The sequence below is a fragment of the Streptopelia decaocto genome (assembly GCF_964273445.1).
Source record: "Streptopelia decaocto genome assembly, chromosome: 4".
Taxonomy (NCBI): Eukaryota; Metazoa; Chordata; class Aves; order Columbiformes; family Columbidae; genus Streptopelia; species Streptopelia decaocto.
In genome coordinates, this window is record NC_138658.1 from 6,420,119 (window position 1) to 6,438,649 (window position 18,531).

The following is an 18,531-nucleotide window of genomic DNA, read 5'->3' on the forward strand; positions in this document are numbered from 1 at the left end:
AGAGGAGACAGCATCAGAAATGGGATGCATAGTGTAAAACCGGACATGAAGAACTGTAGTACAATCTGCAAAACACATCACATAAAGCTATAGGACTTGTATTGGACTCAATGCATTACTGGAACAGTAGGACCTTACAAAGATTATGTGGAAAACACTGTCACAGGAGCACGACTAAGCCAGGCTCCTTAGGAAACTTAGTCCTACTTCCTTTTCACCAAACCCAGCTAGTTTGATGTGAGGCTTTCCCAAAGGCTGACTGAACTAGAGCACTGAATAATGAGAACTAAACAACCTGAAGTAGATAATGATGCTAATGTGGTGGTGCGGGCATTCTAGTCAGTGCTGACAATCACACTGACTGCATAAAAGTTTGTCGGTCATTCATTCAACAGGTTCCTAAAGCTTTCTTTTGCATACAGCCTCAGGGGCTGTGTGCATGTTTGCCTGCTCAGTCTACAAAGTCATTCCCAATTGTTTCACTCACATGCAGAACTCACATCAGTTCAACCCTGTTGCTTGCCTGCAGCAGGGATCCATGCCATGTCATTTCTGGTCTTGTCCACAAAGAAATTTCTCAAGCCCATGTTTTCCAGCAGTTGAATCCCCTTCATCACCAGCATCACTGAGAGGTGCAGGATGTCCAAGGCTGCGATTAGTGCAGGCAGTTTAGCACCATTTTTTGAAGCTGGCTGTGCTGTCCCTCACCATCCTCCTGACGATGTCTTTTGCATCACTTGCAGATTTTTCTGCATATAGTGATTGTGTTCCAAGTGAGGCCAAGTAGACTGACTCCCTAACAAACAGAGTAATGTTAAATTTGGGGGATTATCATTCGTATCCCCCATATCCACCTTTGGTACAAAAATGGATAACGTGGACAGTTAGAAATAATTTTAAAATACATATGCAAAAGGGAATTTGGAATTTTACTGGGCTTCAAAGGGAAAATTATTGTTTATTTATATGGGAAAATAAATTCTTCACAGTGTAATGAAATGCAGGAAACTTCAACACAAATACCACTTGTAGCTTTTAGAGAAGGATCAAGTGTGTGAGGAAAAAAGCTTATTGCAAAAGGCAAATTAATTCAGTGGACCTGATGCAGAAAAAGCATTTGGAAGATATTGAACTAGTATTTCCAGAGCACAGTGTTATCTGTACAGAAGATAATTTGATACTACAGTGGTTTATAGTTTTGATGATTTTCCTACACTTTCAAGTAGGTCAACAAAGAGAGAGGTAGATTAAAAAGACCGATTTAGCTGACTGAATTGCTGGATTTTCTTGATGCCTCACAGTTTTCCTACTAGCATGGGACTGACAGAGGTTGTTACCTAACATATGATGGAGATATTTACTCAGTAAATACTACTTTTAAATCTCCCATATACAAAGTTGGTTGAAGAGCTGAATTGCATAGCCCCGGGGAAGAATAATGACATTGAAAGTTTCATAGGTAATTTGGACTTGGATTCTTTTCTTCTGTTCTGTTTTGCAAGAAGTGCACATTGCATTAGCATCACAAATGCAGAATATGATCATGCTTGCCAGTAACTACAAATCAAGTGTTTTTTACACGTGTCATAGTGTGATTTAGTGACTTGGGGTAGTGTGCTATTTGTGGTTAACTTGCTTAGCCTCAATGAGGGTGGAATACTCAGAAGGGAGGAAGGATGGATTTGTGGTTTACGTATGAAATCGGAAAACAGGAGTTGTATTTTTGGTTTGATGACAGATTATTTGATTTGTGGGAAAATAATTTTCTGTTCGTTAATTTCTGCTTATGTAAATGGGACAGTTACAAACAGTATGGCCTGATTCCACTGAATGAAGATAAATTTTAAAGTCATTTCTGTGTGATTTCTGTCCTACCTACTATCTCTACCAGTATCTGTCAGTCCAGCATACAGTCTTTTCAGCACATTTTTCTCAGTATTGCCTGTCCAGTCAATGAGAGTATTCCAGAAACTGTTTTTTGTTCTGTGTTTTTTCCCCTCAGGAATGGTTATAACCACAAAGAGTGTATCAGAGACCTGTATTTAGCCCTGCAGCTGAAGTTTTAAACCCTGGGACTGCTAGGCACAATCTACCACAAGTGAAGTAAAGTAAGCAGTATTGTTCAAGAGGAGCAGGTCCCACACAGACAAGAAAAGTTCATTTCACTTGAGAAAACTATACGTAAGCTTCATTTCATTAGAACGGGGTTTCCTGTTGTTTACATGCTTTTTTTAGTTGATGTTACCTATATTACCTGTTATATATACTGCTCATGACATTGATTCTTTAATGGAGTTTAATGCTGCCCTGTATTAGGTTTTTTTGAAAAATACAAGTACTGTACTGAGTGGTATTTCAAACACATTCCTGTCTGTGTTGTATAACTGTAGTGTGCCAGACGCCACTCTTGTCACACTTGCCATCCCAGAAGCAGCAGTTGTCATCACCTCTGTTACCCTCCTTGCAGCAGAATTGGCACGCCCCATTCTTTAGAGCATTTCTTCACTCGCTGCCACCTTATCACAAAAATTCAGTTTTATGTGTAGTCAGATGTGTCTTTATGACTTACAGTGTAGAATACAGCAATATAATAGATATCTAGGGCTTCCTCCTGTGGGAAATTCTAGATAATTCAGAACCTAATGGGCACAGGCAACTGCAAGTATTTTAAACTTGTCCTCTGCTCTCAACACAGAGTATCTTAACAAGTCTAGGGTCTGGATTTTCACAAAAAGGTCTCAGTCTGAGTTCAATATATCCATGAGACTGAAAGTCTGAAATTAGGGTCATGGCTGATAGTGTGGCTTCTTTTGCGCAAGGTACATAAAGATTTTTATGGGGGAATGGAGAAGAGTAAAATAAGAATGGTGGGAAGGATCCCTATGCTTGCATAAAATAAACGCCTTTTCAGGCAAAATTTACCTTCCTAGTAGCAATTGCTGCATGTGTTTTCCCTTTTTCATACACAAGGGTACAGCATTGCTGTTCAAAATGCTATGTCTTCCTCTGTATTTCTGCTTCACTATTGCTGATCTGCAGCAAAAAGCCTGACTACTGTGGCCAGAAAGGCCAATGGCATCCTGGGGTGTATTAGAAGGGGGGTGGTTAGTAGGTTGAGAGAGGTTCTCCATCTCCTCTACTCTGCCCTGGTGAGACCACATCTGGAATATTGTGTCCAGTCTGGGCCCCTCAGTTCCGGAAGGACAGGGAACTGCTGGAGAGAGTCCAGCGCAGGGCAACAAAGATGCTGAAGGGAGTGGAGCATCTCCCGTGTGAGGAAAGGCTGAGGGAGCTGGGGCTCTGGAGCTTGGAGAAGAGGAGACTGAGGGGTGACCTCATTAATGTTTACAGATATATAAAGGGTGAGTGTCAGGAGGATGGAGCCAGGCTCTTCTCCGTGACAACCAATGATAGGACAAGCAGTAATGGGTTCAAACTGGAACACAAGAGGTTCCACTTAAATTTGGGAAGAAACTACTTCTCAGTGAGGGTAACAGACACTGGACCAGGCTGCCCAGGGAGGTTGTGGAGTCTCCTACTCTGGAGACATTCAAACCCGCCTGGACACCTTCCTGTGTAACCTCATCTGGGTGTTCCTCCTCCAGTGGGAGGATTGGACTGGATGAGCTTTCAAGGTCCCTTCCAATCCCTGACATTCTGTGATTCTGTGGTAGCTGGGTATATGTCATCCATCCAAGTGCTTGATCTATTGCTGCTGGACTTTTACTGTTTATGTCTTACTGAACATCAGGTCAGCCCACCCTGTGGCTTCACCATTTGCCAGGCTTTCATACTGCTTCACAAAACATAAGGCACAAAAGTGCTCCTGGTGATACTTCCAGCACATCTCCATCTTTATATTACCTTGATGCACACCCACACAGCAGTGGGGTGTGGAGGACAGTTTTATGCACCTTGAAATGTCAAGAGGTTTGGTTCTTTGCCAGCTCACTCAGTAATCGTTCTAGTATCCTGCATATGAGAAACTACATCGTTAAGAAAACTTCATTGGCATTGATAAAGCATTGCCAAAATAAATGAATTAACAAATGACTGGATGCTCAGTCCCATTGATAGGTACAGAAGTGCAATACGTGATCTTTCAGTGGCTGGTTAACTTGTTTTTTCAGGCTGATGTTCCAAACCAAATTCTTCAGGCAGCGAAAGTTAACCAAGAGCAGACGGTCTGAATTGGAGCAGGCACCACATCAGACCAGCACACTAGTATTAAGGTATGAGAGTGCCAAACAGGCTGCTGAGGAAATCTTAAATACTCAGTGCAGTCTGGAGACATTAAATGATCTTACTATCATTTGTGAGTATGCGTGCTTTAAAGGAGTAGCATGTGCTTTAAAGTTGTTGTGTACATAAGTACCACTATGCAGCATTGCATGAAAGGAATTGATTTTATGACATGTCCCTTTGGACATCACCAGGAAAGTGTCAGGTTGCCCTAGACAGTAATTCAAAGTGAAGTTCAAATGTTGCTTTTGGCAGCTGTCCTGAACTTGGCTGCAGTGTAATTTGTGGACACTTTTTCTAGTAGTTGGACAGATGCAGGCAAATGTTAGCAGAAAGAAATCCCTGTGGTTATCACAAACAGGATTTCTCCCCCTTTGCCCACAAAGTCTTGACTGCCACTTCATTCTGCAAGGTCTGTTATTCCACAGCATGCACCCAAGTGAGAAAAAAAACGTGATCAATCAGTCAAGAGCTGGAAATCAGCTCTATATTTCAGGAAGAATCTAATTGGAGCCAGATGCTCTCCTGTCTTTCCCAAATGCCACTGTGTTGTTGTCTGACTGTCAGCTTCTCACGTGAATGAAGGGAACTGAGTTTGGTCCTCTGTGCAGTTTTTGTATCTGTCTGAGTCCTCTAAGGGGGCTTGCTTGTTATCAAAGCATCAGTAACGAGTACCTTGCAGAATCATCACTTTGTGGCTTTACAGTTTGTGTCTGAAAAGTGCTAGGTTGAGGCTGTGGACAGAAAGCACAGGGAGTGTATGGGCCTGAAAAGATGACAGAAGGAAAGAGTATCGGAGGGGCTTTCTGCTGCAAACTTGAGCAGAAAGTGGTAAAACCACTCTGGGGAAGGATATAATTTTCAAAAGCTCACTGGCACAATTTGCATCTTGTGCACCTTTGTGTAGGGTTGTTCGAATTATCTGTGAAGTGTTCTGAAGATGGAAGAATGCTCAATACAGAACTACCAGCTCAAATCTGAAGGCTGAAATGATATTTGGCATTCGAGTGCTCTCTAAAGGGTTTGGTTTTGTGTTACAACATAGCCCCATTGATCTTTGTTTTCTGCTTCTAGGCTGCAGCCAGACCCTTGTAAGAACAGCTGATGAGCTTTAGCCTCCATTTAGCTACAAATCAAAATCAATGCTGTGACCTAGTCGGAGTTGTTGGCCCCATCTGTCTGTAATCAGAGGGATCTCAGATCCGTTCTGACCTTAAATTGGTGACAAGCTGTTATTTCAAGTGTCCCCCAGTAAGTCACAAGAGTTGCAGATCATAGAAAGGACACAAAAATAACTGCTGTATTTTGCCATATTAATGTGGCGTACAGATGGGGTTGTCACTCTTGGTAGTTGTGCTAGGATGTCATTACACAGACAATGTTTTAACTTGTTGCTTTTTTCTTCTGGATGAGGGCTACGACACCTTATGTCACACATGCCAACGTCTGAGAGCTATTCATAGGACCGTGTGTGCCAGAAAAACAAAACAAAACACCACATCCTGTAATTCTTTCAAAAAGCTTGATTCTGGGAGAAGTTTGGTTGGCAAAAAAAGGCCAAATCTTAACACTTTTGGCTTTAGAGGTGCAGAGAGCAAACTTCGTGCAGTTCAAGCTGGAAAAGCTCATAAAAACAAAGCCCATCCTTCTTGGTGTCTTCAGGCTTCGGTTTTTGTTTCCTCCAGCTCGCCCGGCCCCTGTCAGGAGGAGCTGGGGCTCCCACGCCAGGTGTCCCGGTGCGGCGGGCGCCCCTGCCGGGGACGGGCGGCGCGGCCGCTCCCCGTGCGGCGCCTCCTCCGCCAGGCGGGCGGGCAGACACGCAGGGGTTCGCCGCCGCCGCTCCGGAGCCGTCGCAGCTCAGCCGGCGTCGGCGGCAGCCGGACCCTCCCGCCCCGCAGTCCGCCTTGCAGGGCGCGGTGGGGGGCGCCTCCGCCGCTGCTGCCCAGCCCGGGCTCCCTGGGCGGCCAGCCCGCCCCGCCGGCCATGGAGCTTTCCCTGCGGCTGCTCCTGGCGTCCTGCCTCTCCCTGGGGGCGGCCGGGGAGTTTGACAGAAGGTAGGCGCCGGCTCCCCCGGGGCGATGGTCGAGGGCTGGGTAGGGAAGTTGGTGTTTCCTCGGGCAGGTCGGAGCCGCCGCGGGGAGAGCGGAAGGGCCGGGGCTGTCCCCTGGGAGGGCAAGGGGCTCCGCCGGCTGTAAACGGCCCTCGGGCTCCGGACTGACACTAGAGTGCCGGGGCGAGAAATGGCGGCGGGGGGCTCCTTACAGGCGCCCGAAGCCCTCGGCGGGACTTGTCTCGGTGCTCCCGCCCCCGCAGCCGAGAAGCGCCCGTGGGCACGGCCGGCGGGTTGAGGACCCCGTCCGGCGGGCGGCTGCAGGTGGAGACGTGCGGCCGGGGGAACCCGGTGCCGCTCCCGCGGCTCCCCCCGGGACGGACTCTGTGCGTCCCGTCGCCCCGTCCCGCCGCCTTTGGCCCGCTCACAGCCAGTGCCGCGCGTTGCTCGGCAACCTAAATACGGGCTAAGGTATAAAAAGTTTATTGCCCTGGCAGGGTTGCATCCTGCAAGAATTAAAAACAAAGCACTTTGCGTGCTGTAAGAGTCAAATTAATTTATTGACGCCTCGAGGCACTTGAAACAGAATATGGCAAAGATTGCAGCTCAAGTTTTGACATGAATCGGTGAAAATGAACGCTTGGAGAGCGTGTGTGTCGTGCGGAGCTGTGTCAGGTGTAGCGAGCGGCTGTGAGGCACCTTGGAGATCACTTCATGGATGCTGCATGAGTGGACAGTAGCAGTTCTGTGTGCGTATCAATCAGCCAGCATGATCCCCTCTCCAAGGATTTCATTTTAGGATTTGTTCACATGCAGTGTTCACATGAGTTTCAGTTTGTTATTGAAAAATATTTAATGATTTATGCCAATGCTTTGTAATTGCTTGAGGCTGTGGTGTCTTTTCCTTGGACGAGGGAAGAATACGGCTCTCCTTTTGTATTCCTGTTTAATAGCTCAGAAAGCTTTTGTTTTGATTTTTTTTTCTTTAATGTTTTAGTGAGAAAATTTGGCCATATATTGTGAAATAAACCAAAGCTGAAACTTTATGATGGTGGTTTATTCTGTGTTATAAATTCTGTGATTCAGATTTCTGAAATTATTCAATAATAGCCTGGGAGTGGCAGCAGTGAGCATATAGCAAAGCATGTCTGTTGTTCTAAGCTTTACAAAGTTACCCTAATTGTCTTTTTTCTCTTTGCTTATAGTCATTTACATTTTCTGAATTATACACAATACTAATGATCAAAATATAGACTCACCTTAGAAAAGTTACTGTTTTCAAAAAAAAATATACATATCTTCATGCAGAAGAGGTTTTTGCTGTTTTTTGTCTTTTATTTTTCTTAATCAAGAACAATTTTATCTAATTCCAAGGTGTTTTACCAGATTTTTTTTTAACTGTCTTTTTTCAGGTGGCCCAGACAAATGGTCTCCTCCCCAGGACTGTGTCGGTTTGGGAGTAGAATTGACTGCTGCTGGGGCTGGGCCAGGTTGTCCTGGGGGCAATGCCAACGTGAGTATCATTGCTGCTGGGGCTTCTAGTCACTTGTAGAAAAGGCTTGTACACACCTAGTCACATCTTTCACGTGTTCACGCGCATCCTCACAACGCAGGGCTTTTGCACGTGTGAGTCTGAATTCATTATAAGGATGTTGTCAGGTTAAAATTCTGTCTTCTGTTAACAGTACTAAAAAGTATTGTAATCAAGCAAGGTAAAATTTAGTTAGGGCAATGAGAATTTGGGAATTTCTGTTTGCTTTTTGCTTCATTTCATGCTGTGGTCTAATAGCTTGATGTAACACTACCCTGTGTCATGTTACAAGCACTATAAGGCAAGAACATTTGCATCTGTGAAGGAAACACAAATTATTGACATTTCACTTAGAAAGTTGATGGAAATGTCCCAGTTGGTGTTAAGTTCAAACATTCTTTCAGTAACCTCAAACTAAGGGTACAAATACACCTGACAGCATCCTTTTAGTGGGTCACACGTGAAAAGAAACATCTCTGAGATTCTCACATCTATCTAGAATCTTTGATATAATTGCAGAATAACCAAGGAGATAAGTCTTCATCATTAACTACAGCTTCTAAAGGTATTCTGTGGTGGCAGCAGCTAGCACTGTGTAGAAGTTAAAGTTGTTAGGAGTGTCACAGGGACCTCAGCTTGTTAAAATTACAGCCTTTGATACTGGGAACACTTGCTCATGTGCTTAACAGTGCATACATGAGTGGTATCTCCCAAGCTTTTGCAGGAGTTAACCTATGAATATTGGTTCTCTTATTTATTTATTTTTTAAAATTTCAATGCAAATGTCTGCAAACTAGATCATTTTCTGCCAAGTCATTTTTAATGCAAGGCAGGTATTAAATACTATAAGTTCATTGATCTTCATGGCTGTGACTGTAGATGGCAAATATTAGGTAAAAGATAGAAATAGCATTGGCAATCCGACTGTAGACTCTCAGCAAAGGTTTTGTTCAAATCTGTAAACAGCAAGACTGGCTTCTTCCTTCCCAAGTGTATTGAAGGCCTACAATGTTTAGTAGGTATATAAGATGACTAGTAAAAGAGCTATGTAAAGTATTTCTGGAACATAACATCCCTGATACTGTTTTTTGATGCAAAGTTCTCAGGTTGGTATCTCTCAGGCCATACTGTGAATCATTTTGATTTTTAGGGCTGTAGTTGGTAACAAGTAGTCCTTTCCCTGGGATGAGTGTTTATAGAGAAGGAAGGAGAATGTGAAATAGGTTGACTGAGGTTACTCCAGAGGTGACAGAATCTGTGTCCATCTTTCATAGATTTTTTTAGTTTGAAAATTGCGGAGCATTTAAAGGCTTAACTGGTAAGTATCAATAATTCACATTGTTTAAAATAAAACCAAATACAAACAAACAAAAAACAAACCAAACAAAACCAAACATCCCCCGCCCCCAACCAAACACAAGAACAAAACTAAAAAAGTCCAAAACAGTAGAAGAGGCTCACAGTGACCCTTTTCTTAGACAAGGTGTCTCCTGTGTTGTGACAGTAAATTTCAGCTTATGTTTAGGTGGAAGTCAATTTCAGTTACATTTGTCCTTCAGTTTCGCACTGTCACCAAGTCTGATTTGGGTTTGCATTTTAGTGATCTTGGGAGATAGGCATAGCATAAAGTGATACTATCAAAAGATTAATAATTAAAAGTTGAAAACAAGATGCACAATACACAGAAAGTATTTTTTTTATTTTTTACTCTTTGAATTTTGTCAAAAGTTCATTTGTAATGCCAACATTTTCAGATACCATACATCCTCTTCTAAGGCTAAAGCCAGCTGAATTCCCACTTCTTCCACTGCACCTTAGTCCATTATTCTCAGATTTGTTCTCCATGCACATTTCCAAGAAGTGCAGAGATGGATTTTCTGTGGTCATCTCCAATAGCTGGGACCAGACTTTCAAAAGAATACCATTATCACTTAGATGTCTACATGCATTTTTCCCCATTTTTTTCACACTGATAATTTTTGAATTGCTGATTCAGAAGAGTCACAGATATTTGGGTGAAGGCCTCATTAAAAACTTGGCAGCTCCTTCTATTTTTCAAAATCAAACTCTTAGAAAAATAGAGCAAAAAAATCGGCCCCTGTTGTGGGTGGTGAAAATTCCAGTCATATCACAGAGTGGGAGCGTACACTAAATGAAAGTGAATCTTTCTAGTGCTCGCAGCCAAATAGCAGATCTGTAGTTAGCTCTCCACCTTGGGAATGTGGCATTTGGTGTGAAGGATTAACCTGGCACAGAAGGCAGCATTCCTGGCCTCAAAGGGAAACTTGAGTGTTTTACTGTACAAAGGAATATCCCTGAAAAATTTCCAAAAAGCCATGCACACAATTATTTCTCCTGGTTTCTCTATAGAGAAAGGCAAACTTCTTAGTCTTGTCCCTGAAGTGAGTGATATAAATACATGTCAGACTTTCTCTCTTCTGTTTCTAGAATAAATTGTACAATGAAAACAAGTATAGAGTCCTGCTTAAAGATTAGTAGTGAGACCCAATTTACAAATGAGTTCAAAAAAGAAGCTGTAAATATTAAGGCAATAACACTGAGCTCTTTATTAGTGAGCTCAAACTGCTTTTCTCAAACTAGTTTGAGCCATCCTTGGTATGCTTGCAAGTACTACAGCACCTTTGGACTCTCGCCTGCTTACTCATGCATGGTTTACTACGTAGGCACTGATGATCTCTGAATTCATCTTTCTGACAACAAATGTAAGGTGAGAGCCACGCTGGAGCCAGAGTGTAGCAAGAATATAGGCTCCAATATATGGCAGGGTTGTTCCTGTTTGTGGAGAGCTCTGAACCATGATGAGCCAGTTCTATTTAATATCTTGTGATACCAATGATCTGGATGAGGAGATCAAGTGCACACTCATTAATTTTGCAGATGACACCAAGCTGGGTAGGAGTGTGATCTGCTGGAGGGTAGGATGGCCATAGAGAGGGATCTGTACGGGCTGGATCGTTGGGCTGAGGCCAGTTGTATGATGCGAAGTGACAGGTCACAACAACCCCCTGCAATACCATAAGCTTGGGAAAGAGTGGCTGGAAAGCTGCCTGGTGGAAAAGCACCTGGGGGTGTTGATTGACAGCTGGCTGAACATGAGCCCGCAGCGTGCCCAGGTGGCCAAGAAGGCCACCAGCATCCTGGCTTGTATCAGGAATAGTGTGCCCAGCAGGACCAGGGAAGTGATCATCCCCTTGTACTCAGCACTGGGGAGGCTGCATCTCAAATCCTGTGTTCAGTTTTGGGCCCCTCACTACAAGAAAGACATTGAGCTGCTGGAGGGAGTGCAGAGGAGGGAACGGAGCTGTTGAGGGGCTGGAGCACAAGTGTGATGAGGAGCGGCTGAGGGAGCTGGGGCTGTTCAGCCTGGAGAACAGGAGCTGAGGGGAGACCTGATCGCTGTCTGCAACTGCCTGAAAGGAGGTTGGAGCGTGGAGGGGGTTGGGCTCTTCTTCCAGGTAACAAGTGATGGGATGAGAGGAAATGGCCTCAGGTTATACCAGGGGAGGTTTAGATTGGATATTAGGAACAATTTTTTCACCCAGAGGGTTGCCAGGCATTGGAACAGGCTGCCCAGGGCAGTGGTTGCATCACCATCCTGGCGGTATTTAAAAGATGTGTAGCCAAGGCACTTAGGGACATGGTTTAGTGGAGGACTTGGCACATGTTTGGTTTACAGTTGGACTCTATGAACTTAAAGGTCTTTTCCAACCTAAATGAATCTATGATTCTGTGAGCTATGGGCAAGCGATCACTAACACACCTGGATACATTTTCTGGTGTCCAGCTGAGCTGCTCCACCAAACATGCATGGGCATGCCTTCTGCCCACAGCTATTGAGAAAAAAATGTTAGCTTAAACCAACTGTGCGATTTAAGATAATGGTTTAATTATGACAGAGGTTTAAGCCTAAGTCAGATCCAACAGGGAAGGATTGTGGGACAGCTGACAAGCCTAACTCATTAAGCTTTGGTAACTCAGTGCTCCTGATCTTGGATGTATAATCCTTCCATAGAGATGCAGATGGAAACCGAACTGTGTTAGCTAAACTTGCTTTTGTGAAGTGTAAGCAGTAAGCATAATTGTGCTTACTGCTGCTTAGTAACGCAAGTCAGCATAACTCCGCTGTCTTTTTCACTCTCATAAGCATGTAAGAAGTTGAAATCAGACCCCTCCTTTAATTCATGCTCTTTAAAACATCCTCTGTCTCCTGTTAATAACTTAACGCCACTCAAGACTTGTACACGTAAGGAAGTGCATGTAGCTGTAAAGTCGCTTCCAAAGCCTGCCAGTGTCAGCTCTAACATCTCAGCTGCTATAAATACTCTCTCTTCAGTGACGTGAAAGCACCTCCACAAATGCCCTTTCCAGTTCCAGCAAATGCAGTTAGAAGGTGTCTCTCCAACTGAAATAATCAAGAACTTTGAAACAGGTTGAATTTTCTTTCTTCCTTTCAGGTTGTGAACACCAAAGTGAAATCCATGTTAAGGCAACTAGATCCATTTTGCGATTGTTACAAATATACCCATCTTTTCAAAGGGACTCAACAGATGTAACTCAAATTCATTGGCATTTCCAAGTATTTTGAATTGAAAATCCATCCATGCTTATTTAGTGGTCTAATCTAGATCTGGAAGGATGGATTTATTCCATCACTAATGTTATCTTTCTGAGGTTTTGATCTGGTATGTAGACCAGGTTTATTGGTAAAACCTGGTATAAAGAAGGGCTTGTTTTGGAAGCAGCAGCAGCAGCGATGTTTAAACAGTAACTCTTAGTTCATATGAAGTCACCTCATCATTGTCAGAACTAATCCTTTACACTGATGGACTCACAACACCAGTACTTTAAAGTTAGATGTTAAATATCCCAGTTGAAATTAGTCCAGAAATCCCATTTTGTTGCCTAGACTGTGGGATTTACTTACACCATAATAATTAGTAGTTGGAGTAGTAGCTTAAGTGGGAGTAATCATACAAAAGCCTACTTCTGTGAAAAATGGTATGTTGATAAAGTACCTGATGAAGTGGCTGTTTTCTTGCATTTTTATGTTATTATTGTGCACACAGCACAACTATAAAGCAGAACAAAAGTGAGAGGGTAGAAAGAGTTTCTTCTGGATTTCTTCTCATAGTAGGGAGTTTTGCCTTCTTGTGGCAGAGCATTTTTGGTGAGAGCGGATACCAACAGCACAGTTTTAATTCATAACTCCTTTTGCATTATAAGGCAACTGTATCTGTGCTACTGAGTGTGTTGTCCTAACCCAGAACCCATTCAATGGGTTTTAAAGCATACAGGGAGAACCAAGTCAGGGCATGCATCATTGCATGGTTCTTGCACAATCACACTTTTCCATGTGCTAGCAGAAAAACTTGCATTAGAAAGTTGATTTGACTTTTATTTTTCTTTTTAGCGTGTTCTTCAGCATTAATTTTCATGGTTTGAAATGCTTGGGGGAAGAAAATTTCCAGCAGTGGTAGGGCTGGAGCTCAGTTCTTTGAGCTGGATGAGGAATGTCAGCTGCAGAATAAAAAACTGTTGTGTCCCTTCCTGTGTTGTAGCCACTGTAGTCTAGCAGACCTGCTGAAGCCTGTTGTCTCATCCCTCTAACATGATGTGGCATTATTCTGCAGAGATGCTGTCTTTCTGAGCATTTCTCAAGGAAAGGGTAGTCTGGGCCTCGTTGTCCAAGTCTCTGCTAGGTCAGAGGTAGACCAAGCAGCAGGAAAGTCCTTGAAAGCACTGCTGACTGACTCTCACCGTGTACAGAAATCAGCTGAGAATATAAACTCACGTACTGAGCTCTGGAACCTGGTTAGCATATCAGAAAACTAAAATATGGAATAAGAGATGCACTCATTTCCTGCAGAGACTTATGTGAGAAGTAGTGTGATGCTTTTTGTTCTTCAGTATGGAAGTTCTTCCGTTCGGTTTCCAACAGGCCATGCTAGGGGTTATCTGAAAAGTAGATCTACGTGGACGTTTTTGCCACTAACCCATCTTGGTTCCCTGGAAGTTATTCTTAGAACTAATGGTCTGCCTGCCTTGCTTTTAGCTAGCTTACAAATATCTCTGTAGTTCTTTCAAAAGCTATAAAAATGGCTTCCACATGCTTTTGTCTTTCATGAACAAAATACACCTGCTTTGTACTTGGCTGCATGTCCGTTTGTAATTGATTTGTATGCTAGTTATATGTAGTCAAGGCACACTGAAGATGTAGGCTGCCTTTTGCTTCAGAATTTCAGCTGCAGTTTAACAGCCAAGAGCTATAGAAAGAGATACTACTTTAACATAATTTAAAAGGTTAAGCAAGATTTTTTTTTTATTTTTAAGAAAAGCAGTATAAAACGGCTTCAATTCTCATTCTGCATTACAGTTTGGACAACTCCTTTGCTAGAGTTGATGGCAAAAATGGTTCCTTTTGCTGTGTACACATAGGTACAAAACAGAAGGTTGGATCTGCAGCTTCCAGAAGCGGATGCAGATCTACCGTCAGATCCCCTGTTGGCCTGAGTCTGCGTGACTTCTGCAGTCAGCAGGAATACTTTGTGATTTTGTCTGGTGGACAAAAGTTTGACTGACAGAAAAGATGCTGAACAGGAATAAAATCCCAGTGATCATGGAGTTTACAAGCAGTGATGTTATTTGATTACTTCACTCATTTCCATGTTAAATTCTCCTTAAATGATAACAAAGTCTATAAAGTCTGTCTTGAGAAGGAGTTGTGAAGATGAGTGCGCTCTTTCAGAGTGTTCAACTGCTGTAACTCCATCTGGTTATCTCCTTGTGCTGAGGTTCGAGTTGTTCTGCTTAGAGAGCAACACTAGAGTAGGAAGCAAAGTAGTTTCTCACCACCTTACGCTAAACCCATGACAACTGGCTTAAAAGCCCAAGGACAGAGCCGTCAAGAAGTTATACAGTAACACAACCCTTTAGCAAAAGTGTAAGTCAAGCCATCAGTTTACAGCTCTTCTTAGCATTGCATCATTAAAAACTTTAATTGAAGGACGTGAGGTTAGCATTTAGATTTAGTTAAACCTAGTAGAAAGTGTTGTATTTTGAGAGATTCTTAAGAGGACCAGCAAGAGAGAGAGGGGCGCTTGTACAAGCTGATGTAGCAGCTGCATAACCAAATGCTTTGCTGGGGACTGTGCATGCTGCTGCCTTCTTACAACAGTTGTGAAGAAACTTACACTGTCTGTGCTGAGCTTAACTTACACTGTCCTAATGAGCTTAAAGACTGTGTATCTGTACTGTGCAATCTGTTTTCAGAGGTGCGAGGTGGCGGGAGCGGGGGGAAAGGTGGCTGTGCTCTCATTGATGCCCAGAGGGAGATTTTGTATAACCAGTGATAATGTTGATGGGAGTTTGCCCATATAAATCATCTCGTACATCAATGGGAGAAGAGGCCATGAGCTGCTTAGGACTTCTGTTTCTTGCACATAACAATGCTTTCAGTGGAAATGGCAATTCTGTATAGTCCAGGATGCACAAAAATAAACCATTATTTTGTCAATAATGAGCCATGAAAATACTGGCTCCCAGGGGGCTGACCCACTAGTAGAATCTCCTTAAAGTCAATAAGAGTTTTGTAACAGAATTTGCGGTTGCAGGAATACGATCTGTATTAATGCATTGTGTTGGAAGTGTTTCATTAATATTGATATGCATTCAGTCCGCTTCTTATAAAATGACCAATATCTTTGTGCATCCCTGGTACTTTTCAAAGAAAAGACATTTTATACAGAATTGCAATACTGCTTTAATACTGCTATGCAAGAAAAAAATGAGGTTTTGCTATTTTTATTCAGTTTGTTTATTTTGTTTTTCAGTTTAGAAGCTTTATGCTTTTAAAGCAGTTATGACTTTACTACGTTAAAGATACAGTATCCTTTTCTACTTCTCCGCTGCATCCCTGCTGCACTACATACATAGAATAGTAGTTTTGCAGTCCATTTTTTTTTCAAGGAAATCCCAACAGTAATGTGATTTGACCATTTACAACTGTAGTATATTCGTATTTGGAGCTTCTCTCAAAGACTAGTGACAACTTGGGGAGCCTCCCTCTACTGTAACAAATGCTAAAGGACTTTCTGGTTAAAACTAAGTTAAACCAATGTAAGTTGCAGTCATAGCACACCCTTAAGTGTTGGTCACATAGTACTCAAAATACAAAGAGCTGCTGTTGCTTAAGTCCCAGTCTTTTATAATAAGGGTATGTAGCCTAACAAGCTGTGCTGCTAACATGAATTTTATTGGCAATTAAACTGATTTAAAACAAGCCTGAAACATTAATCTGTGTTTCCATCTTATTTAACTTTGGTAGCATATCTAGTTTCATATGGTAGTAAGAGCTAAAAAGGTCTCAAAGCATTAGTTTTAATTTAGATGACATTCAAAATTTAAACATTATAAAAATGACCTGTACATTTATATGCCAGTATGTTTATTGGTTGCACATGTTCAGATACTTATAAATGGGTGTAATTTAATTACTCTCAAATTAGCATCCAGATGTTAAACCTTTACGTTTGCTCTGTGGAGATGCAGCATTAAAAATACACACCTATATTATAATGGAAGGATACTGTCTCTTTAAGAATAGCATTTATGTTCTGTTGATAGAAACACTGAACCTAAACCATGAAACTTGAGAATTTTTACAACTACGTACCATATGAAACATGACGAAGTGTAGCTCCTTAACTGATTGAATAAGAATAGCATCATGTCATTATATTGAATTATTCTTACGTATCAGAATGTGTTGGTTAAAGCTCATAATGAAATACTGATGTAAGGTATTTCCATTTTTAAATGTGTACCAGAATTTTGTTTTATTTCAGAAAGGCTCTGAATGTTCAATGTGTGTAAGTCTCCAGGAATGTAACAAGTTGATAAAAACCCCAGCCAAGTCCATCCTCCTTACAGAAAAAAAAGCTGGAATTTCTTTTTTTGGATATTTGTTTTGCAGCTTTCTACGTCTTAAGGCAGAGAATAGCCAGCCTAAGGTGCCAGCCCAAAGGTTAGCTGAACATATTTCTTGAAATAATTTTGACAAGGTTATGACTTGGAGTTATGCCCTCTAAGTCATAAGTTTATATGAAAACTATAATATGTGACAAGAAGATGTAGATGGGCTTTTCTTTTTTTCTTTTTTTAAACATTTGATTTGGGGAAGACGAGGGGGGAAGGAGATTCAACAGGACTGTTTTATGCCAGTCACTTACTTGATGAGATACTTATTTTCTAAACTGTTGCACTTTTCCCTTTCCACTCTTTTTCTTTACCCTCAAGCCCCAGGCAATATTTTTTCCTTCCTGCGAATTGTTTGTACTCCCAGCATCGTATTTACAAGCTGTCAGACTTAGGAGGCCTAATCTGCTTTCCCAGTATTGAATCATGTGTGGTGGGAGGTTACTTTGGGGTGGCTGAAGCACTTACTGCCCCCCATCGCCTGCTTTGCACCTCCACTATAGGTTGTCATTCCCACAACAGGGAAACTTTCCAGGAGTGTACAACCTGGCACGTTAGAGCAAAGTAAAATCAACACTAGTTTACAGTGGTACCCAGGGCTGTCCTCTGCTGCTGCTGCTCAGGAATTATGTGCCTTGTTTGCTTATCCCTGTGGCTGGAGCACCGGTCTTCAGAAAGGGGAGCAAACCAAGCAGCTGTTCACCTGTCTGTGGAAGTCGGCTTTGCTACTGCGACACACAAGTTACTCTGCTGAAGCCAGTGGGTTTTAAATTCTATTAAAATTAAAATTTAAATTCTACTAAGAAAAATAGCAATAGGGCCCAGTTTATTTTCTGCCACCACACATAGGCACACTCATGCTAGCCTGCTCCTACCTGCTGGAATTCCGTAGACACACAGAAAGATTCAGGTAACAAAGAGGTGTTTGAGATGATAAAGCACCATTCTTTCACTAATTATCATGAGCCACTTGAACTGCAATCATGAAAAGCTTGACAGAGCATGAAATATTTCTTGCCTTTCTAATTTTGCCTTGTGTTGGATCAAATTTTCACTGATTTTTAAAACGGTATTTGAGTGCAAAAACATTAGATTAACTTTCAATGACTTTCTGAAATCCTGTTGATGTCAGTGTTACTCATACTTAAGTTGCGCATGCTTTTAAGTGCTGTTCTGAATAGCAAGGCATTCATGAACCAGGGTCTGGATTTGTGTACACGGTTTAGAAACACATTTGGCAGCAGTCACAGGCAAGCGAAGAATTCACTGCAATGAATAGCCCACACTGGCTGCGGTTTGTCATGTTAATGTGCTGTTACTGGAATCATATGTGCAAACTGAGTAACTGATTTACCCAGGCAAATGTAGTGGTTGCGCATGAAAAATTAGGAGCCACTTACTTAATGGAACTTACGTTTTACACAGAAGCTTAAGTGTGCATTTTGACGTTTGTTACAAATAAGTGAAGTGATTTGTGAAAAAATACTCAGGCATTAGATACTACCATTTTATCTGATGACATTATCAGTCTCTAGTTAACAGAAGTTGGTCAAGGACATTTATTATCTTTCAAAAAATAGGATAAGGAATGTTTTGCATATGAAATTATCTGAGAATTAATACCCAGTTGCCCTAGTCAGGCTTATTAAGCTCTGCAGAGCTATATGTTGTGGCTGCTAACGTACTTAATTTGGGAAGCAAAGTTATTTCTTCA

At 42.1% G+C, this 18,531-nt stretch overlaps 1 protein-coding gene across 3 annotated transcripts in view; it reads left to right on the forward strand.

Annotated features, from left to right (window-relative positions):
- The first annotated feature begins 6,060 nt into the window (after positions 1 to 6,060).
- The window catches only part of NPNT (nephronectin), a 50,776-nt gene continuing 38,305 nt past the window's right edge, over positions 6,061 to 18,531 (forward strand). For 2 of the 3 annotated variants that reach the window (XM_082051785.1, XM_082051787.1), the window contains exons 1-3: positions 6,061 to 6,296; positions 7,705 to 7,805; positions 16,816 to 16,866. In XM_082051785.1, coding sequence (XP_081907911.1) covers positions 6,226 to 6,296; positions 7,705 to 7,805; positions 16,816 to 16,866 — 223 coding nt within the window. In that variant the 5' untranslated portion in view covers positions 6,061 to 6,225. The remainder of the gene's footprint in view (positions 6,297 to 7,704; positions 7,806 to 16,815; positions 16,867 to 18,531) is intronic. The other variant, XM_082051786.1, reaches the window with a different exon arrangement.